At 44.5% G+C, this 18,715-nt stretch overlaps 1 protein-coding gene across 1 annotated transcript in view; it reads left to right on the plus strand.

Annotated features, from left to right (window-relative positions):
* Positions 1 to 18,687, plus strand: part of LOC103356623 (tetratricopeptide repeat protein 28) — a 125,692-nt gene extending 107,005 nt beyond the window's left edge. The window contains exons 10-23 of the mRNA XM_008280846.1: positions 2,941 to 3,070; positions 3,199 to 3,417; positions 5,291 to 5,450; positions 8,458 to 8,598; positions 11,298 to 11,442; positions 11,608 to 11,787; positions 11,941 to 12,485; positions 12,739 to 12,986; positions 13,085 to 13,209; positions 13,308 to 13,539; positions 14,222 to 14,298; positions 15,833 to 15,962; positions 16,088 to 16,195; positions 16,315 to 18,687. Of these exons, the coding sequence (XP_008279068.1) occupies positions 2,941 to 3,070; positions 3,199 to 3,417; positions 5,291 to 5,450; positions 8,458 to 8,598; positions 11,298 to 11,442; positions 11,608 to 11,787; positions 11,941 to 12,485; positions 12,739 to 12,986; positions 13,085 to 13,209; positions 13,308 to 13,539; positions 14,222 to 14,298; positions 15,833 to 15,962; positions 16,088 to 16,195; positions 16,315 to 17,927 (4,053 nt within the window). The 3' untranslated portion in view covers positions 17,928 to 18,687. The remainder of the gene's footprint in view (positions 1 to 2,940; positions 3,071 to 3,198; positions 3,418 to 5,290; positions 5,451 to 8,457; positions 8,599 to 11,297; positions 11,443 to 11,607; positions 11,788 to 11,940; positions 12,486 to 12,738; positions 12,987 to 13,084; positions 13,210 to 13,307; positions 13,540 to 14,221; positions 14,299 to 15,832; positions 15,963 to 16,087; positions 16,196 to 16,314) is intronic.
* Positions 18,688 to 18,715: the final 28 nt, after the last annotated feature.

Genomic DNA, 18,715 nt, shown 5'->3' on the forward strand with positions numbered 1-18,715 from the left:
TCCTCTCCTCTCCTCTCCTCTCCATCTGGACTCCCTCCAGCAAATCCACCTCTTGTAGTTAAAACTGACCTCCAATAAGCCCACATCTGTTAGCTTAGAGGTCTGCAAAGATTACAAATGAGAGGTGGAAGGAGATGTCCAAACACACTGAGGGTGGAAAATAAGTTTTCAGTAATGCCCCTACGGTGAAAGAAAGAGCTCAGAGAAGAGAGAACAACAGGAGGGGAAAAAAGGAGAGTTGGCTATAGAGCTTGAACACTGCTGCTGGCAATATGCTGGGGAGAGTCTGTTGAGCTGGTAAATGCTGTCATCTCAGTAGACAGGCGACAGATGAGTGAAGATTTTTCTGTATCTATGTGCATGGTCTCAGGAGCCCCAAGCCTGTGCATCACACACACATATTCGCTCCTCTTCAGCCCACTGCCCACCTGGCAAGCATGGAATATCCCCTTAACGTCTCTCTTTGCAGTCTGTCCACACACTGCAGCTCAAGATTTGATTTTTTCTTTTCCGTGACTTGTGTATCCACACACAAGTCTGTGAACAGTCAGCGAACAGCAGTGGCTGTCACGTGTGTCTGTTGGGATGTTTTTCAGCTGCTTTCATTTTCAAAATCTAGTCCAAAACATTTTTGTTATGATACACGCACACGACTTACATCCATGTGACCCAGATAGCTTTGTTTTTTGGTCCTGCATCATACTTTTCAAAAAGTTACTTCTGTCTGTTTGCAATTATCTGTAACAAGAGCTGGGAAAGAAAGACTGAACCAAGGTGGTGTCTAGAGCAGAGGCTGAGTGCTCATGAGTCATAGTGAGGAATTTGTGTTCAATTAAAGCAAAATATTATTCTAACAAGCCAATGCAACATATTTTCCACTGCATGTTTGCTTTCCAGTTTAATGCTTGACCTTAAGACCCTAATAGTCCATGTTAACATTGTGTTATCCCTGTTGCAGCTAACTGTGATCCAGTCCTTCACACCACAACTATGTTGAAGATTTTTTTCCCTGTCAGCTTGTAGCCCCCAGGGTGAATTGGTGGTGGGAAAGGACACTGTTGTCCTCAGTGTATAGATCAAATGGTTATTCATGAGCTGCCCTGTCGCTACAAATGACCTTGGTAAATACCCTGACCCACTTCATACCACAATTGTAAAGGCTTGTATTTACATTTATAAAGCATCCATAGGTGCAGACTGAGAGTACTTGACCTTATGTTCCTCATTCTCTATATATTTAAACCTAATTGTATTTTACCATCCTCGCTGTGATCCCAGTGTTCACCGTGACACACGGACTGACGTGTCCTGATTCTAATCAGCCACCTGAGCGGCGCACGCTTCCTCTGAGAAGCACTCGCGTTCATATCTCAGCGAACGTGAATCAATAAATTCGTTCTTACTTAAATATCAGTGGTACACTGTAGATTACAAGCCTTTACCTCTGATATCATCTGACACAGAGGATGAGAGTTTCCCCAGGGAGGTTATTTTCTAAAAATCATTAGAGAGATGCTCGTATCAAACTCTGCTCACGTTACCGATTCAGCATGACATTGACATTCACTTAACATGTCAGATAAAAGCCATGTTAGTGACAGTAAAACAAGAGCCTGTGATCCGAATGCACAGCCGCCGAAGAATGTAGCAGATTTTTTACCTGTAACGCAGCCAAGCAAGTCACTGTGGACGCAGCACTTTTGGGATTGTTTCCTTTTCATCTGTGCCAGGACGGGTCAGGCCAGAAGAAAAGGCACTGGGAGAAATTAGTTTCACTCTTAAAGGGGGTGTCTGCAAGCCGAACAGATTAAACTAGCACTGCAGCAATCAGCCCACAGCCCTATCAGCAAAATCAGCCTGAGACTAGCAGCTCCGTCTACTAGCACTAATGCAGCAGAACACACAGAATCTGTGCTGATCTCCACGCTCCCCCTACACTTCCTCTGACACACTTTTTCTGCATGACCTTGGGATATGCCAGATGAGCTACACTGTATGCATATACTGTATGTATGCTCACAAGAAAATGCACACACTCTTTCTCCTCCTGTTTGTCCTATCAAAGCCACAGTGCCGATAGAACCCATTTAATCCATACCAACAACCTTTTCTCCACTGCAGCTCTTTGTCTTGCATGAACTATGGTCCACCCGTGTGAGTGTTTTACCCTCTCTGCTGGCCCCAGGACGCCTGGAGAGTGGCTCTATAGCAGTCCCCGTCATCCCACAGGGCCGCTATAGGTGCAGAAATAGGAAATCAATAAAGGCTCCCATGAATCAGCAATCCTGGCCAGCTCTGCTTGGCCGGTGTGCAACCTTGCCTGCCACCCCACCTCTCCATTGTCTCTCTCCTTCCTTCAATCCAATGTCTGGCACTGAATAGAAAGGCCCAATAAGACAGACAGGCCTATTGAATTCACAAAGCATTTATTTCCTTGGATGCTGTCTATCCAAGATGCCCGGGTAATTGTTTAGCTTCTCACTGCCCTTTCCAGTGTCCTAACGAATAAGAGCTGCAGAGAGGTTTACTTGTGTCTGATGGTCATTCATCAAGCTACAGTACAGTACTTTCCTCTGCTGAGAGAGAAACAGAAGTGAAGGAAAGTCTGATCAGCGATGACCTGTGAGGTGGGATGCTACCATCTAGTGGCCAAAATCACTCCGCCTCTTTGAAAGCCTAACCATACACACAGCAACTGGCAGACATTTTTATTCATAAGATCCTTCTAATAGAGTCTTGACTGCCTACATTTTTTTGTGTGATCTATTGAGTTTGAATTATACCTATAGAGGAGGCAGTCCCGGTACCATCGCTCTGTCTTTAAAGTCACACCGGACCACCCTTGACCCTCAATCGTGATATCTGTCTCAATATATATTTACTCTATAATCGCCTTGTATGAGAATATCTTTAAATGTCGTCGCTGTCCTTTGTCCACAGCTCTACCGGGCATCTGCACTGTTTGAAACCATCCGCCATGAAGCTCAACACAGCACCGACTATAAACTTTCTCTGTTTGACCTACAAACCTCCTGCTACCAGGCTCTCCAAAGGGTCCTTGTCAGCCTAGGTATGCCAGCACACATTCACTTACGTCTTCATGCTGTTGAATCAAAATTTGTTTGTGCCTCTACACATACATGAAAGATTAGCTTTTAGAATTTTTCCATTAATTGGTGTGACCTCTGAACACTCCAGGTCACCACGACGAGGCGCTGGCAGTAGCAGAGCGAGGTCGTACACGAGCCTTTGCTGATCTGCTGGTGGAGAGGCAGACGGGCCAGCAGGAGTCAGACCCCTACACCCCAGTAACAGTGGAGCACATCTTGGACACCGTCAACAGCCAGAGGGCCTTGGTGCTTTATTTCTCCATGGCTGCTGGTTACCTGTACAGTTGGCTGCTGGCTCCAGGAGCAGGTAAGGTTTGACTATCAGTGTGGTTTACTGCTCAACCTGTATTTTGTTTTATTAAGGTGCTGAACTCCTATCCTCCTTTCCTGCCCTCCTCTTACTCTTTTCCTATTTAACACAGTCTTTTCTGCAGTATATAACTGAACACTGCACTTTTACTGGCCAGTCATTCCTGAACCTATTTATTTTTCTCACAGTCCTTTGTTTACCACATTTAAGTGCGTGTAATTCTCAAGCTAAATTTGATTTTTTTTTTCTCCTTGCACACAGCATAGACCCCGAAGATGAAAAATAGTTTTTCAAACACAAAATGAACTGCAATTGTTTGATGAATGCAAAATATTAAATCGATCAATAGCTCTGATGTGTTCTGTCTGTATGAAAGCAGCATTCTTACACATGGTTTAAAGCAAAATAGCGACACAGGTGAAAGCGCATCACACAAACACACACTTGCTTGCTCAAATCAAAGCAGATAAAAGGGCCTAGAAGCTAGAGGCTTGTTTTCAGCTGCGGGGGTAAGAAGGGCAGCTTTAACACCAAGCCGTAGTGCCACCTGCCACTCCACGGCTAAGATTTGCCCCCCTGCTACGCCTTTCACCCCAGAAGGCATCCGCCAATGAACCATGCTAATTGACTGTGACACACACAGTGACACAGCCAAACAACACTGGGAACATCTTCACACATGTCAACAGGAAAGCGCTTTGGTCTTACATCAAGTCAAAACATAATTTTTCAGTTTCTCCCTTCCTTGTGACTTCTTTGTTTTTTCGTGTCTTTATTTGCGTTTACTTTTCATTTTCCTTTGGCATTGCTCGCTCCTGGCGCTTCTTTGAATACTTCTCCATTTTTTGTCTCTTTGTTGACACGCCAAATAACACCAGCACAGGCACAGAGATTAAGGTGCTGCACGTTTTATGTGACTCGTGAAAAATTCCAGCTTCGCAAAGAGAACAGGCAAAGCTGCGGGGTGAACTTACGGTGCATGTCACATGACCCCCGAGGCTGCCACGCTGTTAGCCGTGCTTTGGCTCTCTTCTGCTCTCTGTTGTAAAGAGAGGAAATGAGAGCTGTGACCCACGTCCCATGCCACAAGGCCTGAACATTTGATCAAATCCAGCTCCCAGGCAACCAGATGAACTTGACCCCCCAGCACTAGTCATACGGAGGGGAGGAACACTACTGGGACCGGTGTCGATCTTCAAAGCGTTGAATATTGCCCAAGGCTAAGAGGGAGCCACTTGCTCACTAATCGCCTGTCTGTCACTTCCTGGCATTCCCTGGCATCCAGCTGGCACACAAACACGGCCAGCTCAAAGAGTCTGCCGTCAATAAAAAGGGCTACTGAAATCATAATTACTTAATTGATGTAAAGTCTGCAGTTTTGTCCGATCTGTAGATACGCACCTGATTCACGTATACTGTTCATTTAAATGCAATTAATGCAAAGCGTGCATGCTAGGACATGCACTTATGCAGCGCTGACACACCCACAAACTCACACATTTGCACACACACACACACACACACACACACCAGCCTGTACTCCGTCTCCCAGTGAGCTCTTCCCCTCCTGCTTGAAGCTCAACTGCGCTCTCATGGCAAGCAGCAGATGGCACAGGCAGCCTACTCTTATCTTTTATTGAACATTATTTGTTTTATTCATTTTGCTCCACAGATGCACTGCTACATGTCGCCTCACTCACAGCTCTCAGCCGAAATAATCCAATATCCCCCCTGCCGTGAGCGAGTGATAGAAACGTATTAGAAAAAAAGGCGGAAAATTGTTGAACGTATTTTTTTGTTATTAGACTTTCACTGTGTAAACACCTGAGAGCAGACAGTCACGTTTGCCCTCTGTTCTCTCTCTCCGCAGGCATCCTGAAGTTTCACGAGGTGTACCTGGGCGAGGGTGTGACGGAAGGAGGGTCCGACTTCCAGGAGGGAGGCGTCAGCGGCGTGATCTGTGGCTCCTCGTTGGAGCAGCACATTGCCAGCGCCCGTGAGGCTCTGGGAGTAGAGTCTTATTACAGCAGGTGAGATGTTTACAGCCGAAAAGTGTCGTTGGCTCATTATCTTCATCATAACATACTTATTTAACAGTAAACCACTTGCTTTTCTCTATTTACCCTTAGAGCACGACCGATGCACTTTGCGTCCAAATTCACACCCCCTGTTCTCGGTTGAATTGCTCTCAAAGTATTTATTGCGGCGAGGTGTACTGCATATCAAGTGAAACTGCACGACTTGACCTTTCCACCAATGCTAGTTGCTAGTCTGTGCGACAAAGTGCCAGTGATAAATAATCTTGAATTTTTATAAAATTTATTCATAGCTGCAACCTGCACACAGCTCAGCACTTGTCTTCACACACATTGTTCTGGTCATTGCATAGATATAACATTAACTAGATATGTTCATATCTATGCAATGCACTCAATGCACATTCATATTATATCACAAGAAGGAGGGGAACCAGAAGTTTGCAATTATGCTTGTTACATATGAGTACATCCAAAGACATATCGAACTTCTGCAAAAATAACATCAAAATAAACAGCAGAACTGACCCGTTTCTGATTTTATTAGTTAATTCAGTCATCCAGTTTTTAAATTATTTCCATATTGTCTCCAGGAAAGGAATGACATTATATCTAACCATATAAAAAAGAAAAACTGAATATTGGAAATGCTTTTTATTGCAATGATTCAAAGTTGTGGTCAAAGCACAGGTCACCTATAAAAGTAAAACAGTATCCCACTGTATCATGATTCTGATATCTCCAAATTCTGGACACTCTCCTCTGCACAAATATGAAAATATGTCTACTGCTAGTATTTTTATGCTGAGTTACATGTAAAAACAATGATGTCATAATACAAATATGTTTTCTCCTTGATGTAAAGACTAACATGAAAAACTGTGGAAGTATTAACATATCAGATGATGAAAGATCTAGATAGGCTAAATAGCCCAAGACAAAGCATGTATGGGCAGCCCCAGTAATAACTAAGATAAAAGTTAAAGTAAAAGTAAAGGTAGTAAAATACCCTAAAAAATAGCCTTGGGCTCATACGGTTAAACAAGTCCCTTAATGGACTGTGCTGTAGCATTCAAGATGTGGAAGCAGTAATGCCACCTGTAATGATTTTTTTTTTGCAATCTCTCCTTTGCCTCTTCTGTAAAATAAATGATAGAATTCAGCAGTATTTCAGTGACACAAGTAGCCGCATGGTGTGATGGTGACTATTTCAGTCCTTACAAAGCCCCATTTCTTTTCTTGTTACTCCATGCTGTTGTTCTTGACATTTGCTTTTTAGAAATATTGAATAATTGAGAATTTATAACTTAATTTGAATGCACAGTTTGCTTTTTTATGTTTCAGTAGTAATCTGCAACATGCTGATCTAAAAACCTAATTCTGCTAATGTGGCTAACCATTAGGTCTGTACTCAACCTGTACATTGCTGTTGTCTTTGTTTACTAAGCAGGGATGAAAAAAGAAGAAAAAACAAAACAACATTCCCACATAATACTTAATTGACAGAAACTCAAATTAAAGACACTACAGGCCACTAATGTGTTCTTTAGAAAGCCCTCGTTATCCTATCTTTATATGGAAGTGTAGAAACACACGGGATCCCAAACCAAAAACAGAGATTTGGAAAATTAAATTAAAATCTGTTTCTCCTGAGTTAGCTGGAGAATGGCTATTTCATCATGAGTCTGTGCGTAAAAGAGTGTTATTCTGCCCCATTGCTCTCCATGATGACAGACCTCCTACCTGCCTAAAGGAGTCCACTCTCTGCCCAGTGGAAATAAATCAGACGGAATAATGGCTCTTTGGATAGCTGGAGATGTTGAATTCAGCTAACAAACAGCAATTGTGACAAGTAAAGGAAGAGAGAAAGGGCTTCCAATGAGGTGGTAAAATCAATGGGGCAAAAGTCAAAAAAAGAAGCAGAGGCTGGTAAATACAGACCTCACAGACAAAAGGAGATGCAGCCAGAGGGACTCTGCAGAAAGAGATGGAGAAGGTGGTGAGATGTATTGAATGCTAAAACTACCCACTGGCATCCGCGCTTGGACGCTGCATTCGACGTGAGCTTCGTTTCTCTAGTTGCTGCTTGATCCATCGTGCCCAGCTGGCCCGCCCAGTGCCGGTCTGCGCCACCCTAGCAGCCTGGCCCTCCTGCCCCATTACCACCTCATTTACTACTCCAATGGGAAGATGCTTACACGCCACTGCACCTGGATGGGCACAATATGGCACCACTTACCAGCCCATTCACTCTCCAGAGTGCAGAGAAAAGGGAGGCAGCACTCTGAAATGAGTGGAGAGAGAAAATGAATGGGATGGAGAAAAATGGGGAGAGCATGTGTGCATGAAAGGACGGATAATAAAGAGAGCAGGGGATGCTGCTTTTGTGACAGCAGAAATCAGCGTATTAACTTATGGAGTCTTTTCATTTTTTTAAAACTACATTGTGTTCTCCATCCAGCATTTCAAGGTCCTTTAGCGTATACATCCCAGGAGAACGAATCTCAAATGAGCCGCATACTGTAGAGTTTTGAGAAATAAAAAACTGTGGTGATGCTAGTGTGAGCACGCGATGATGAGAGATCCCATGGTGGTCCCGAGAGGTCCCGAGTTCAGCTACTGTGAGAGCAAGAAGCTGACATATTGTACGTGATATGGGTGCATCGGAGGAGAGGTTCAGGCATGAAGGGCGAGATGGGAGAGAGTGGTGGCGAGGTAGCGATAGTGGGGTGGGGGTGGTTGACTCCCCCCTGACTGGATCAGAATTACCAGCATTATAATGAAAGGATTTAACTCTGCTTACCATCAGGGTGTTGGCTCAAGTCTGGGAAATTAGGCCAAGAGCGTGTGTGTGTGTGTGTGTGTGTGTGTGTGTAGTTGCTTTATCCGCAGAGAAACAATGTAAGTCTGTGTATTGTCTACTGCGCTCAAGTGCCTTTTTCTTGCCAGCATTTCTACAGCCGTGAATGTCTCTCACTCCATCTCTTTCTCTCTCTTTCAGAGGGTGTTCGAGCAGTGAGACGGAGAGCGAGGCGGGAGATTTGTTGGACCAACAATTTGAGGAGCTCAACAACAAGCTTAACTCAGTCACTGATCCAACAGGCTTCCTGCGCATGGTGTCCAGAAACAATCTGTTCAACAGGTAGGACACTGTTGCGCGTCACCTGGATGTTCCTGCGCTCTTGATGATAGACGGTCTTAATCACCGAGTGCTACTTAGACCCACTTTTCCACAGAACAAAAAAAAAAAAAAAAAAGAAGAAGATTAAAAATATCTGGTTGGGTAAGGAGATTCGTGGGTATTGTGGCTCATCTGTGAAAGGACTCGTTTCTCCATTGTTTAGCCGGCACAGAGGCAGCATGTGAATCCTCCTTATTAAATAGACTGAGTAGAGCCAAGCTGCTAAAGCCCTTATCAACTGTCTACTCTGATGGAGTCTTGTGTATGTGTCTCCGTGTGTGTGGATGTGCTCATATGTGTGTATGTGTGTGTGTCTGTTTGCCAGACACTGAGACCAATGTGGTTTTAAGATGTTTGCCCTGTCTGTGTTTGTTGTGCAGATTTATGAGATTTCACTGAGTCTGCCAGTGGCTTGTTCAGAGTATTATTTATTGACAGTATGCAAAGTATTCATTTACATTGTGCTGATTGGTAATGTATGCCGATGGAGTGTGTGCATGTGCGTGGATACGTGTGTGTGTGTGTGTGTGTCTGGGTCATATTTCCCTGTCCTCGTCCACAGTTGAGCTGCTCTTTGATGAGAGGGTAATTCCAGCTTTAATTGAGTCTCGGTCCTCATTAAGCCCCTTTAATGGGCTGCCGGTAATAATCCGCTCATTCTTTTGGGCCTCAAAAAAAAAAAAAAAACTGCTGCATTATAAAGCTCCTCGTGCTTAGGAGCCTGTCGTCTATCACAATACTAAAGCAAGAGAAAATGAAGAAAACCTCATTGTCGTTTCAAGTCATATATCTTGAGGTGGATGTATGGGCTTTTTAGAGGCTCTCTTTCACTTCACTTTCCTCTACCATTTATTCCTTACATGTTCAGGTTTAGGCTATTAGTATTTGTATTAGCATTCATTAGAGTGAATTGGTATGAAGACTGCAGTATTCCCACAATTACTTACATTAAAGAGGAAAGATTAAAGTATATAATAAGCCTTAATTGAATAATATTTAAATAAAATAGGTACAGGTACGATGTACTAAGTGTTGAAAGATCTGTCAGTTGCCCTGTTTTAACACTGAGATTCTTGGAAGGATTTCTGTGGAAGGTGATAATGAAATTCTCCATGTGTCTTCAGTGTATAACTGAATACATTTTTATGGCTCATCTAAGGAGATAGTTTTACGATCTTGATGAAGGTGTCAGTAAAGATCTGCAATAACACTAATAAAACAGTGCTGCTGCTTTGAAAGGGTTAAGTCGTCACTACATTAAACAAAAGGTTATTTATGTCATAGCCAGAAACTCAGTCAATGTGAAACCCTGGAGCGTGTAACAGAGGTTGACTTGTTTACCTTTGTTTACCACTCAGAACACACTTAAGGACTTGTCTTTCAACTGTAGACCAAACAGGCAGCCACTGAATGCAATATTCACCTTCAGCCTCACTGCACTCGGTCTTTTCTTTTCACCGTTTCCCCCCCTACACTTGACACTCACCTTCTCTTGGCTTATCTCGTGCCTCCTCACTCATTCTTCCCGTCAGGCTAACAAACGATTGTTTTGCTTTCCCATGGAGGCTCATGCCAAGGCCTGGGAGGGAGACAGAGTGTTGGGAGGCTGGAGGGGAGCCAGTGGCCTGGGGCTACCAGAGGGGCAGGATAGATGTCTGTTGGCTGGAGTCCGGAAGAAACTCTGACTGGTGGAACAGATGGAGAGTAGTGACAAGTATGGCCATAAAGCTGGGGCCTATAGGGCCAAGTAAAAGGGCTTCTAACCCCATGGCCACTATTAGCACAGTTGTCAGTATGCAGGGTGTTCCTGCCTGAGCAGAGAGCTGTCACTCCCATCACACTGCAGACATCCCTCAAAAGACAGTGGACTGTCACCTACCTTATTATTGTTTGTTTCACACACTAAAAACTATACAGTCGTTGGCAGTGCATTGAAGACATTCACAGACTTATCCTCCACCAACTGGAAGCTCAGAGATTTAATTATATGTAAGGTCCATGCTCTCCTTCTCCTGCGGTGATTCTGCCAACCTGGGTGCCATTTGTGGGTCTCTAAGCTCCAGAGAGCAGTGCAATACTGCCATCTAGTGGAGCAGCTAGTATTAACATAATATTCTCAGTGGAATTGTACTGTGTGAATATACGTGTGTTCACAGAGGGATTAGGACATATCACATGCAGATGAAGAAAGGCCGTGCTGGATTTCTCAGTATGGCCTTTTTTTCATCTGCCTCTAACTTGGTTTAACTTAGATCTGAAAGCAAGCATCACAGAAAAAAGAAAGAAGCGCCTCCATGAATAGGAATATTGGATGACTCTCTTCTGCAGCAGCTTTGTACTGCCACATTACAGCCATATCTGATGCAACACTATGTAGCAAGCCACACTCCCTACACATCTGTAAAGCTCACAATTCGACACATAAGATCCCTGTTGAGAAGCTTAGTATTCTCAATTTCCTGTGGAAACGATTACAAAATCTTGAAAGAGCATCTTTTAACTATAGGAAAACAGAAAGAGTTGTGTGCATATAATATAGGAGCTTACTGTAAGTAAGTGCATGATGTGGTAAACTGTCTAACACTGCTGCATTAAAGTATGATGTACAAAATGTTATTTTTTTTTAAACAAAAAAAAACGCTGTACTTGTGTTTTTGCAGGAGTTGCCAGAGTATGACCAGCCTCTTCAGCAACACAATGTCTCCTGCCAAAGATGGTAACTCTTCCCTGCCTCGTCGCTCCAGCAACCTTGGAAAACCTCCACTCCGGGCACTTTATGATTTGCTCATCGCACCTATGGAGGGAGTGAGTACTAGCTCTGTGCGCCATTGCCTGCTTATTGATGTAATTCTTTGCAAGAAAGAAGAAGATAAGACAAAATGCATTTGGGAGGAATAGAAAAGAAAAGCACTGCATATTGAATTTTAATTTATATTTGTGTATTTTCATGCTAATCCTTTTGTGTGACAGGGCCTGATGCACTCCAGCGGGCCTGTTGGCAGACACAGACAGCTGGTGATGGTGCTGGAGGGAGAGCTGTACCTCATCCCCTTTGCCCTGCTCAAAGGAAGCTCTTCTAATGAATACCTGTATGAGCGCTTCAGCCTCATCGCTGTGCCCTCCATCCATGGCCTTGGATCCAGTATAAAGGTTTAACTTCTTATTCTTTCAAACTGAAACTCCTGTAAAAACTAATAAGGGATTTTATGCTCGCAGATTATGTCACAGATGCTTTTTTAAGATCTTGTCTTTAATGAATTACTGAACCTTGCTGCAATGTAAACTTTGTTGCTCTGCTTTTAGGCTCACTCTCGTCGTCCTGGACCAGCTCCGTGTGGTGGCGTCTCAATGGCAGCAGTGGTGGGGAACCCTCGACTGCCCTCTCCAGTAATGGACCGCTGGCTGTGGGGGCCCATGCCTTCAGCAGAGGAGGAGGCTCTAATGGTTGCTGAGCTGCTGGGTTGCCAACCGCTGGCCGGCTGTTCTGCCACCAAGGAGAGGGTGATGAGTGCTCTCACGCAAGCCGAGTGCGCCCACTTTGCCACCCACATTTCCTGGAAATTGGCAGCTCTGGTGCTCACCCCAAACCCAGAGGGTGTACCTGGGGGGGCGAGTGGCAGCGTGGGAGTGGGAACAGTGGGCAGAGGTGCGGGCGGGAGGAGAGGCAGCAGTGGCCGAGGCAGGAAGGGCTCCATTGGAAGCGGCTACACCATCCCAGAGTCTCTTCACATGCAGGATGACAGCAGTGACGTGGAGAGCATCTGTGACAGTCCACCACTTCAGGAGTTCCTGCTTACAGCTGCAGATATATTGGACCTGCGATTGCCTGTCAAGCTGGTGGTTCTGGGGTACGTGGACTAGATCTAAGGAGAAATTCAAATCGTGATCTCTGTTTTGAGTTTAGTTCCAATAGTTTATTCTGTAATTCAGAGTTTTGAGGCAGTAAGTTGGCTGTTTTATCAAATGTAAGTCTTAAATATTGTAGTTTAACTGATGAGAACAGAATAGCATTCGATAGAGAGATACTAAAAGAAAACGCTTTAATTGTTAAGCTTTTTAAATTCAGTTGTGCATGCGTCTTATGTGCTATTGCGGCGTCAGGTCGTACCAGGAGTCCAGCAGCAAGGTCACAGCAGATGGTGTCGTGGGATTGACCAGAGCCTTCCTGGCTGCTGGGGCTCAGTGTGTTCTCGTGTCCTTGTGGCCCGTCCCTGTTGCTGCCTCCAAGGTTTTCGTCCATGCCTTCTACTCTGCCCTGCTGAATGGGACCAAGGCCAGTGCAGCACTGGCAGATGCCATGAAGACTGTCCAGAGCAGCAAGCAGTACTCACACCCCTCCAACTGGGCGGGTTAGAGATGCCATTCATTTACACGTTAATTTTACATCAGCACATTAAAAAAGATGATCTTGTAATGGAGCTCTTTTTATTGCATTTTTTCTTTCCAGGATACATGCTGATTGGCAATGATGTGAAGCTTAACAGCCCGTCTTCCCTGATCGGTCAAGCTTTGGCTGAGATTCTGCAGTATCCAGATCGAGCTCGTGATGCTCTGAGAGTTTTACTCCACCTGGTGAGACATCTGCACACACGCGCAAGGACTTACTATGCAAAATGCGACAAGCAAAGATACACAAAAATACTGATTTGGCATTGCCGTGCTTCTTGCAGGTGGAGAAGTCTCTTCAGAGGATACAGAATGGCCAACGCAACTCCATGTATACATCCCAGCAGAGTGTGGAGAACAAAGTGGGGGGTGTCCCAGGTTGGCAGGCCCTGCTAACAGCTGTGGGCTTCCGTCTTGACTCTGCAGGCACCGGTATCCCTGCGGCTGTCTTCTTTCCCACCGCTGACCCAGGAGACAGACTCCAACAGTGCAGCACTACTTTACAGTCACTACTGGGTATGCACCTGAGATAAACTATACACATCTGATCACATTTTAATCAGAATAATTCACAATCTGTTCAGTGTCGCCTGTATTTTTCCCTACAAGAAAATGTTTTAGGCACTAAAATTACAATTAAGGGGCTTTAAAATATAATGCCAGTGAGTTTAATTCATCTGTTAGCTTAATGCAGTTCAGTGACCCTCCCCTTTGCATCTAAAACAGTACCAGGTCTCCGGATGCACTTGGGTAGCTACATTTTTCAAGGTGTTTGACAGGTGTGTTTTTTCCAGGCATCTTGGAGAGTTTGGAGCAGTTCTTCTATGATTCAGGCTGTCTTAGTTTTCTTCTGTCTTTTCATGTAATCCCAGACAGACTCCATGATGTTGAGATCAAAGCAATGTGGGGGCCATACAGTGGGACATAGTGTTCCTTGTTCTTTTGGTCACGAAAGATAGTTCTCTATGACTTTAGCTGAATGTGTGCGGTCAGTTTCAAGCTAATGGATGAATTTTGGATTTGATTTGATTTTATACAAAGAAATTTTACATCTAAAGTGCCTAAAACTTCTGTCCTGTGCGTTTGTGCCATTTCATATCACTCCATATATCACCTGTTTAGTGCTATTTCGCTTGGGGTATAAAGAACGTGCCTTGTGTATGAATAATGAAGAAGTTCCTTTGATCCCATCCCTTAGGTCTGCCACCACCAGCTCTCCAGGCTTTGTGCAAACTCATCACAGCTTCAGAGGCAGGAGAGCAGCTCATCAACCGGGTAGGCCCCTGCAGCTCTGAACAAATGCTGCTGGATTTTTAAATCTAATGCACCAGATAGAAATTGGTCTTTGGCTTAAACGACAAATACCGTTGCTATTATTTAATGTTGGGAACTATTGAGGCATTCCGTCTTACATTAGCTGAAATGTTTGCAAGCCTTTTCTGGCATAAGGGTCCTGCTGGAAGAGAATATGAGGGATATATCATTTTATAACTTGGTTACGTCAGAAATGGAGACACGCTAATGCACTGGCAACTCAAGCTACAGATTAATCTGCACTGAAATGCTGCACTGAAGCCCAACTAGTAGTGCTTCAAGTACAAAGTCTGAGCCACAATCTTAGTCCTGTTCTCTTGTACCCGAGCTTGTGACACCAGAGGATTAATCTTCCGCTGCAGAGGTTTATCCCTGTTTGTGTGTAACATGTGGCTGTCACATGCTTAAAGTGAAAGCCCATCAGTAACTTTGTGATTGGCAGCTTTTGTTTTCTCACGTTGCAAATATACGCTTCAATGCACAGAACATGAAACATGCTCAACCTAATCTACGTATGCTGACTGCATTAAACTCTTTAATGTGTTAAACACTACTGTTACTTGTTGTTGTTATCCTTCCTATTGACCTGAACTCTGTGTCCTTTGTGAATGGCCTGTGTGCATGCAATTAACAGCTTATTTTCTCTCCTCTGCCCCTAATGTGTGGTCTGAAGGCTGTTAAAAATATGGTGGCAATGGTAAGTTTGCTTTCACCTACCTGCATTCCATCCCATTCTTCCCTGTTCCCCCACTCCCCATTTTCTGTCTTACTAAACTTTCTCAAACGCCGTCTTCTAGAGTAGAAGCTGCATGACATTTTAATCATCAGTTTTGCTGTTCTAATGCTTTTTGTGTGCCAGTGTAGCTGACATTTACCGTGTTGCGTTGTTCATAATTTTTCCATTGCGAGTTCCTGCAGCCAGATCTTAGGGATTTTGAGTATTTAAGGATTTACAACCCTTGTTTATAACCGGTCCGAGGAATGTTTCAGGGCGGTAGCAGGGATAAAACTATGATGTGAAAACAGCCCTCTCACAATAGTAGAGTCAGAAGAGACACGTTTCTACCTTCTGCACAGTTACGTCAAGTTTACAAAGGTGTCTCTGTTCCTAGCCAAGTAATCCTGAAACAAAACAGGCAAGTGTGCTTCCAGGCCACGTGTAAACCCCCACACAGCTCAAGCTGGTTCCATTCTGGTTCCCTGCAGATGTTTCATTGCCAGATAGCTCATGCACAGGACTCAAACATGTTAGGAAAAATAAACTGATACAAACTACAGGCAAGAATTTGACAGCGTTCCCTCCCTTAAGATGTGGTTGTATGTTAAAGACGTCAAATAAATGAATGCAAAATCATTAAGAGAAAGGAACTGAGTAACTTTGCACTGATTTTCATAGAATATAAATGGTTTGATCACACGTATTTGTTTTAATCATTAATCACATCTCACACAGAAGTGCTCATTTTATTGTATTCTTGTCTATTTTCTTCTCCAGCTCCACCAGGTGCTAGTCCAACTCCAGACAGGAGAGAAAGAACAGGATTTCTCCCTCCTGCCAATTCAGGTGTCCATTAGTGTGCAGCTATGGAGACTGCCAGGATGCCATGAGTTTCTGGCTGCTCTTGGTGAGTCAATAGTTACATAAGAAAACAGATTCCTGTCCCCTCTTGCTTTCCACCCACCATGCATTGATGTGTCCCTTTAGACTCACAGATACAGTGTTTGTCCTTTTGTGTGTGTGTGTATGCAGGATTTGACTTATGTGAGGTAGGCCAAGAAGAAGTGGTGCTGAAGACAGGCAAGCTAGCCAACCGCCGCACCTTGCACTTTGCTCTCCAGTCTCTGCTGGCGCTATTTGGTAAGTATAATAATTTCCTCATGCTTGTTGTTTATTTTCAGTTTTTCCTAATATCTCCAGGGCTTTCACTGTTGATAATGTGTCATATTATTCCTTTTACCATCTTCTCTTATATTTAGACTCCACAGAACTGCCCAAGCGCCTGAGCCTGGACAGCTCATCTTCCCTCGAGTCTCTAGCTTCAGCCCAGTCTGTGTCTAACCCCCTGCCCATGGGATACTCGAGCCTTCCCTTCTCTCCACCTTGCCTGGACAATCAAGCTTCAGATGCCATCTCTGTCTATAGCCTCAGCTCTGTAGCCTCATCCATGAGCTTTGCTTCCAAGTCAGAATGTGATTTCCTTGGGCATCGGCAACGCATTGGGGCCACGGCACACTACTCTGTCCACAAACACTCTCATGTTCCTCGTAGTCGCTCCTCTCCTCACGGGGCGGCTGCTGCAGTGACGAGATCCCGGGAGGACGAGGAGGAATATGAGGGCTTTTCCATTATTAGCAGCGAGCCACTGGGAAGTCACTGTGACTCTCTGCCTTTGCCACCAGGCCACGGCCAACGCCACCACCGTGGGGGTAGGGGGGTTGTTGGTGGATCCAGCGCAGGAGCAGGCAGAGGCTACACCGTTTCAGTATCATCAAGGGGCAGTGTCAGCACCCCTACGTCCCCTGTCAAAACATGCCTGGTGCCCAGCCCAAACTCACCATTCCAGAAGGTGGGTAAAGTGAGCAGCTCAGATACAGGAGAATCTGATCAGTCCAGTACCGAGACAGACAGTACTGTCAAGTCTCAGGAAGAAAAAGCTGTCTCTCTGGATCCTCAGGAGCTGGCCCAGAAGATTCTGGAGGAGACTCACAGCCATTTATGCGCTGTGGGTAGTCTTCAGCGGGCCGGTGCAGAGGGTGGGACAGCTGGAGCAACCTCAGCTAGGAGTAGCACATTCCGCTCTTCTGAAACTAGTGCATTCAGCCGTCCTAACAGCAGTGCTAGTGGCCGAGCTCAGTCTTCCCCGAGACCGAAACCTCCCTCACGTTCCTCTTCGCTGCAGAAGATTAGCTCAGGCTACAATAGTCCTGCAGTCTCTGAGTCTTCCCAAAAGGAGGGCAGCCACCCCTCACCTACTCTCGACAGCCATGCACAGTTTAAACTAAAATACCCAAGCTCCCCATACAGTGGCCACATCTCTCGTTCCCCGAGTAATGTGTCCCCCAGTTCTGGTCACCAGTCACCGGCTGGAAGTGCTCCGTCTCCTGCTCTGTCCTACTCCTCCACAGGCTCTGCCTGCTCTACGTCGACTGATGTGCCAGACTTGGACCGACTAAGAAGAGGGGTCATTGATGAAAAAGTCCAGGCTATCCACAATCTGAAGACCTTCTGGGCTAATGCGGCAGCCCAGCAGCAGCAACATCTAGGTCCCGTCAAAGCTGTCCATGGCAATCCTGGACCTCTTGCGTCTGCCAGTAGAGATGTACTGAGCCTTCTGAACCTCTCCCCACGCCACTGCTCCCCTAACGATACCCAAGACAGCCTGGAGCTGCGGGAGCTGGGGCTGCAGTCACTAGATAGGGGTAGCAAGAACTCTTCCAATGGACACCACTGCTCCAACCCCAGAAAAGTGGCCCCATCACCTACTATTTCCACAAGCAGTAGCCCTGGTGCTCGTTCTATCCGACTACCTGCTGGCAATGGATACAAGTTCCTGTCGCCTGGAAGATTTTTCCCTTCTTCTAAATGCTGAGACATGTAAAACGGTTCTATACTTTTATCTATCATTTACTATCCTGTGTGCTGGAGGAGAAGGGCACTTTTTGAGGATCATTATTGGTCCACCAAACTTGACTGACGAATTGAGAAGGATTTCTTGGGTTAGTGAGTGTGATCCTGCAGAGGCACATGAATGCTTTAGAGAGTGTCTTGTCTTTGTGCCCATAACACTGTAAATGGCAATGAGAAATACTCAACGACCTGATACTGTGTTTGTGTGTAACTGTGTGTCAGGTAGATGTAAATGCCATTTGGTATTTTCTTTTCCCCCAAAACTTTGCTGTTTGTGTGGGCCAAGATGCAACAGCTATGACTGATTTCCTTCATTTTATTTTTGTTTTTAAATTTAATGGTTATTGTTATTATTGTTTGTTATTGTTATTAATATTATAATAATTATTATTATGTTTTGTAAATTAATTCCAGTGTTTCACAATCAGTATTAAGCGTTTTTATATAATTAAAAAGTGAACAAACCTGTACCATGTAAAGATGGATAGAGTGGAAAAAAAGATTTAATATTTTTTATTGAAATCAAAAGGGCATTTTGCCTGATTTCTTTGTGAATTGAGTGTCTGCTCTGAAGCATGGATTCTCTTGCTATTCAATGTTAAGTACCATGTATGACTTTTTAGCCCATGATTTTTTGAGATTAAACATGAAAGTTTCATGACAACCATCTGTCATTTATCAGTAAACTGTTTCAATAAAAACATCATGTTTGCTTTCTTGTATTCTTGACTTTACATTATTCTGATGTAT

The sequence above is a fragment of the Stegastes partitus genome, unplaced genomic scaffold, assembly GCF_000690725.1.
Source record: "Stegastes partitus isolate 25-593 unplaced genomic scaffold, Stegastes_partitus-1.0.2 Scaffold211, whole genome shotgun sequence".
In the NCBI taxonomy this organism is placed as follows: domain Eukaryota; kingdom Metazoa; phylum Chordata; class Actinopteri; family Pomacentridae; genus Stegastes; species Stegastes partitus.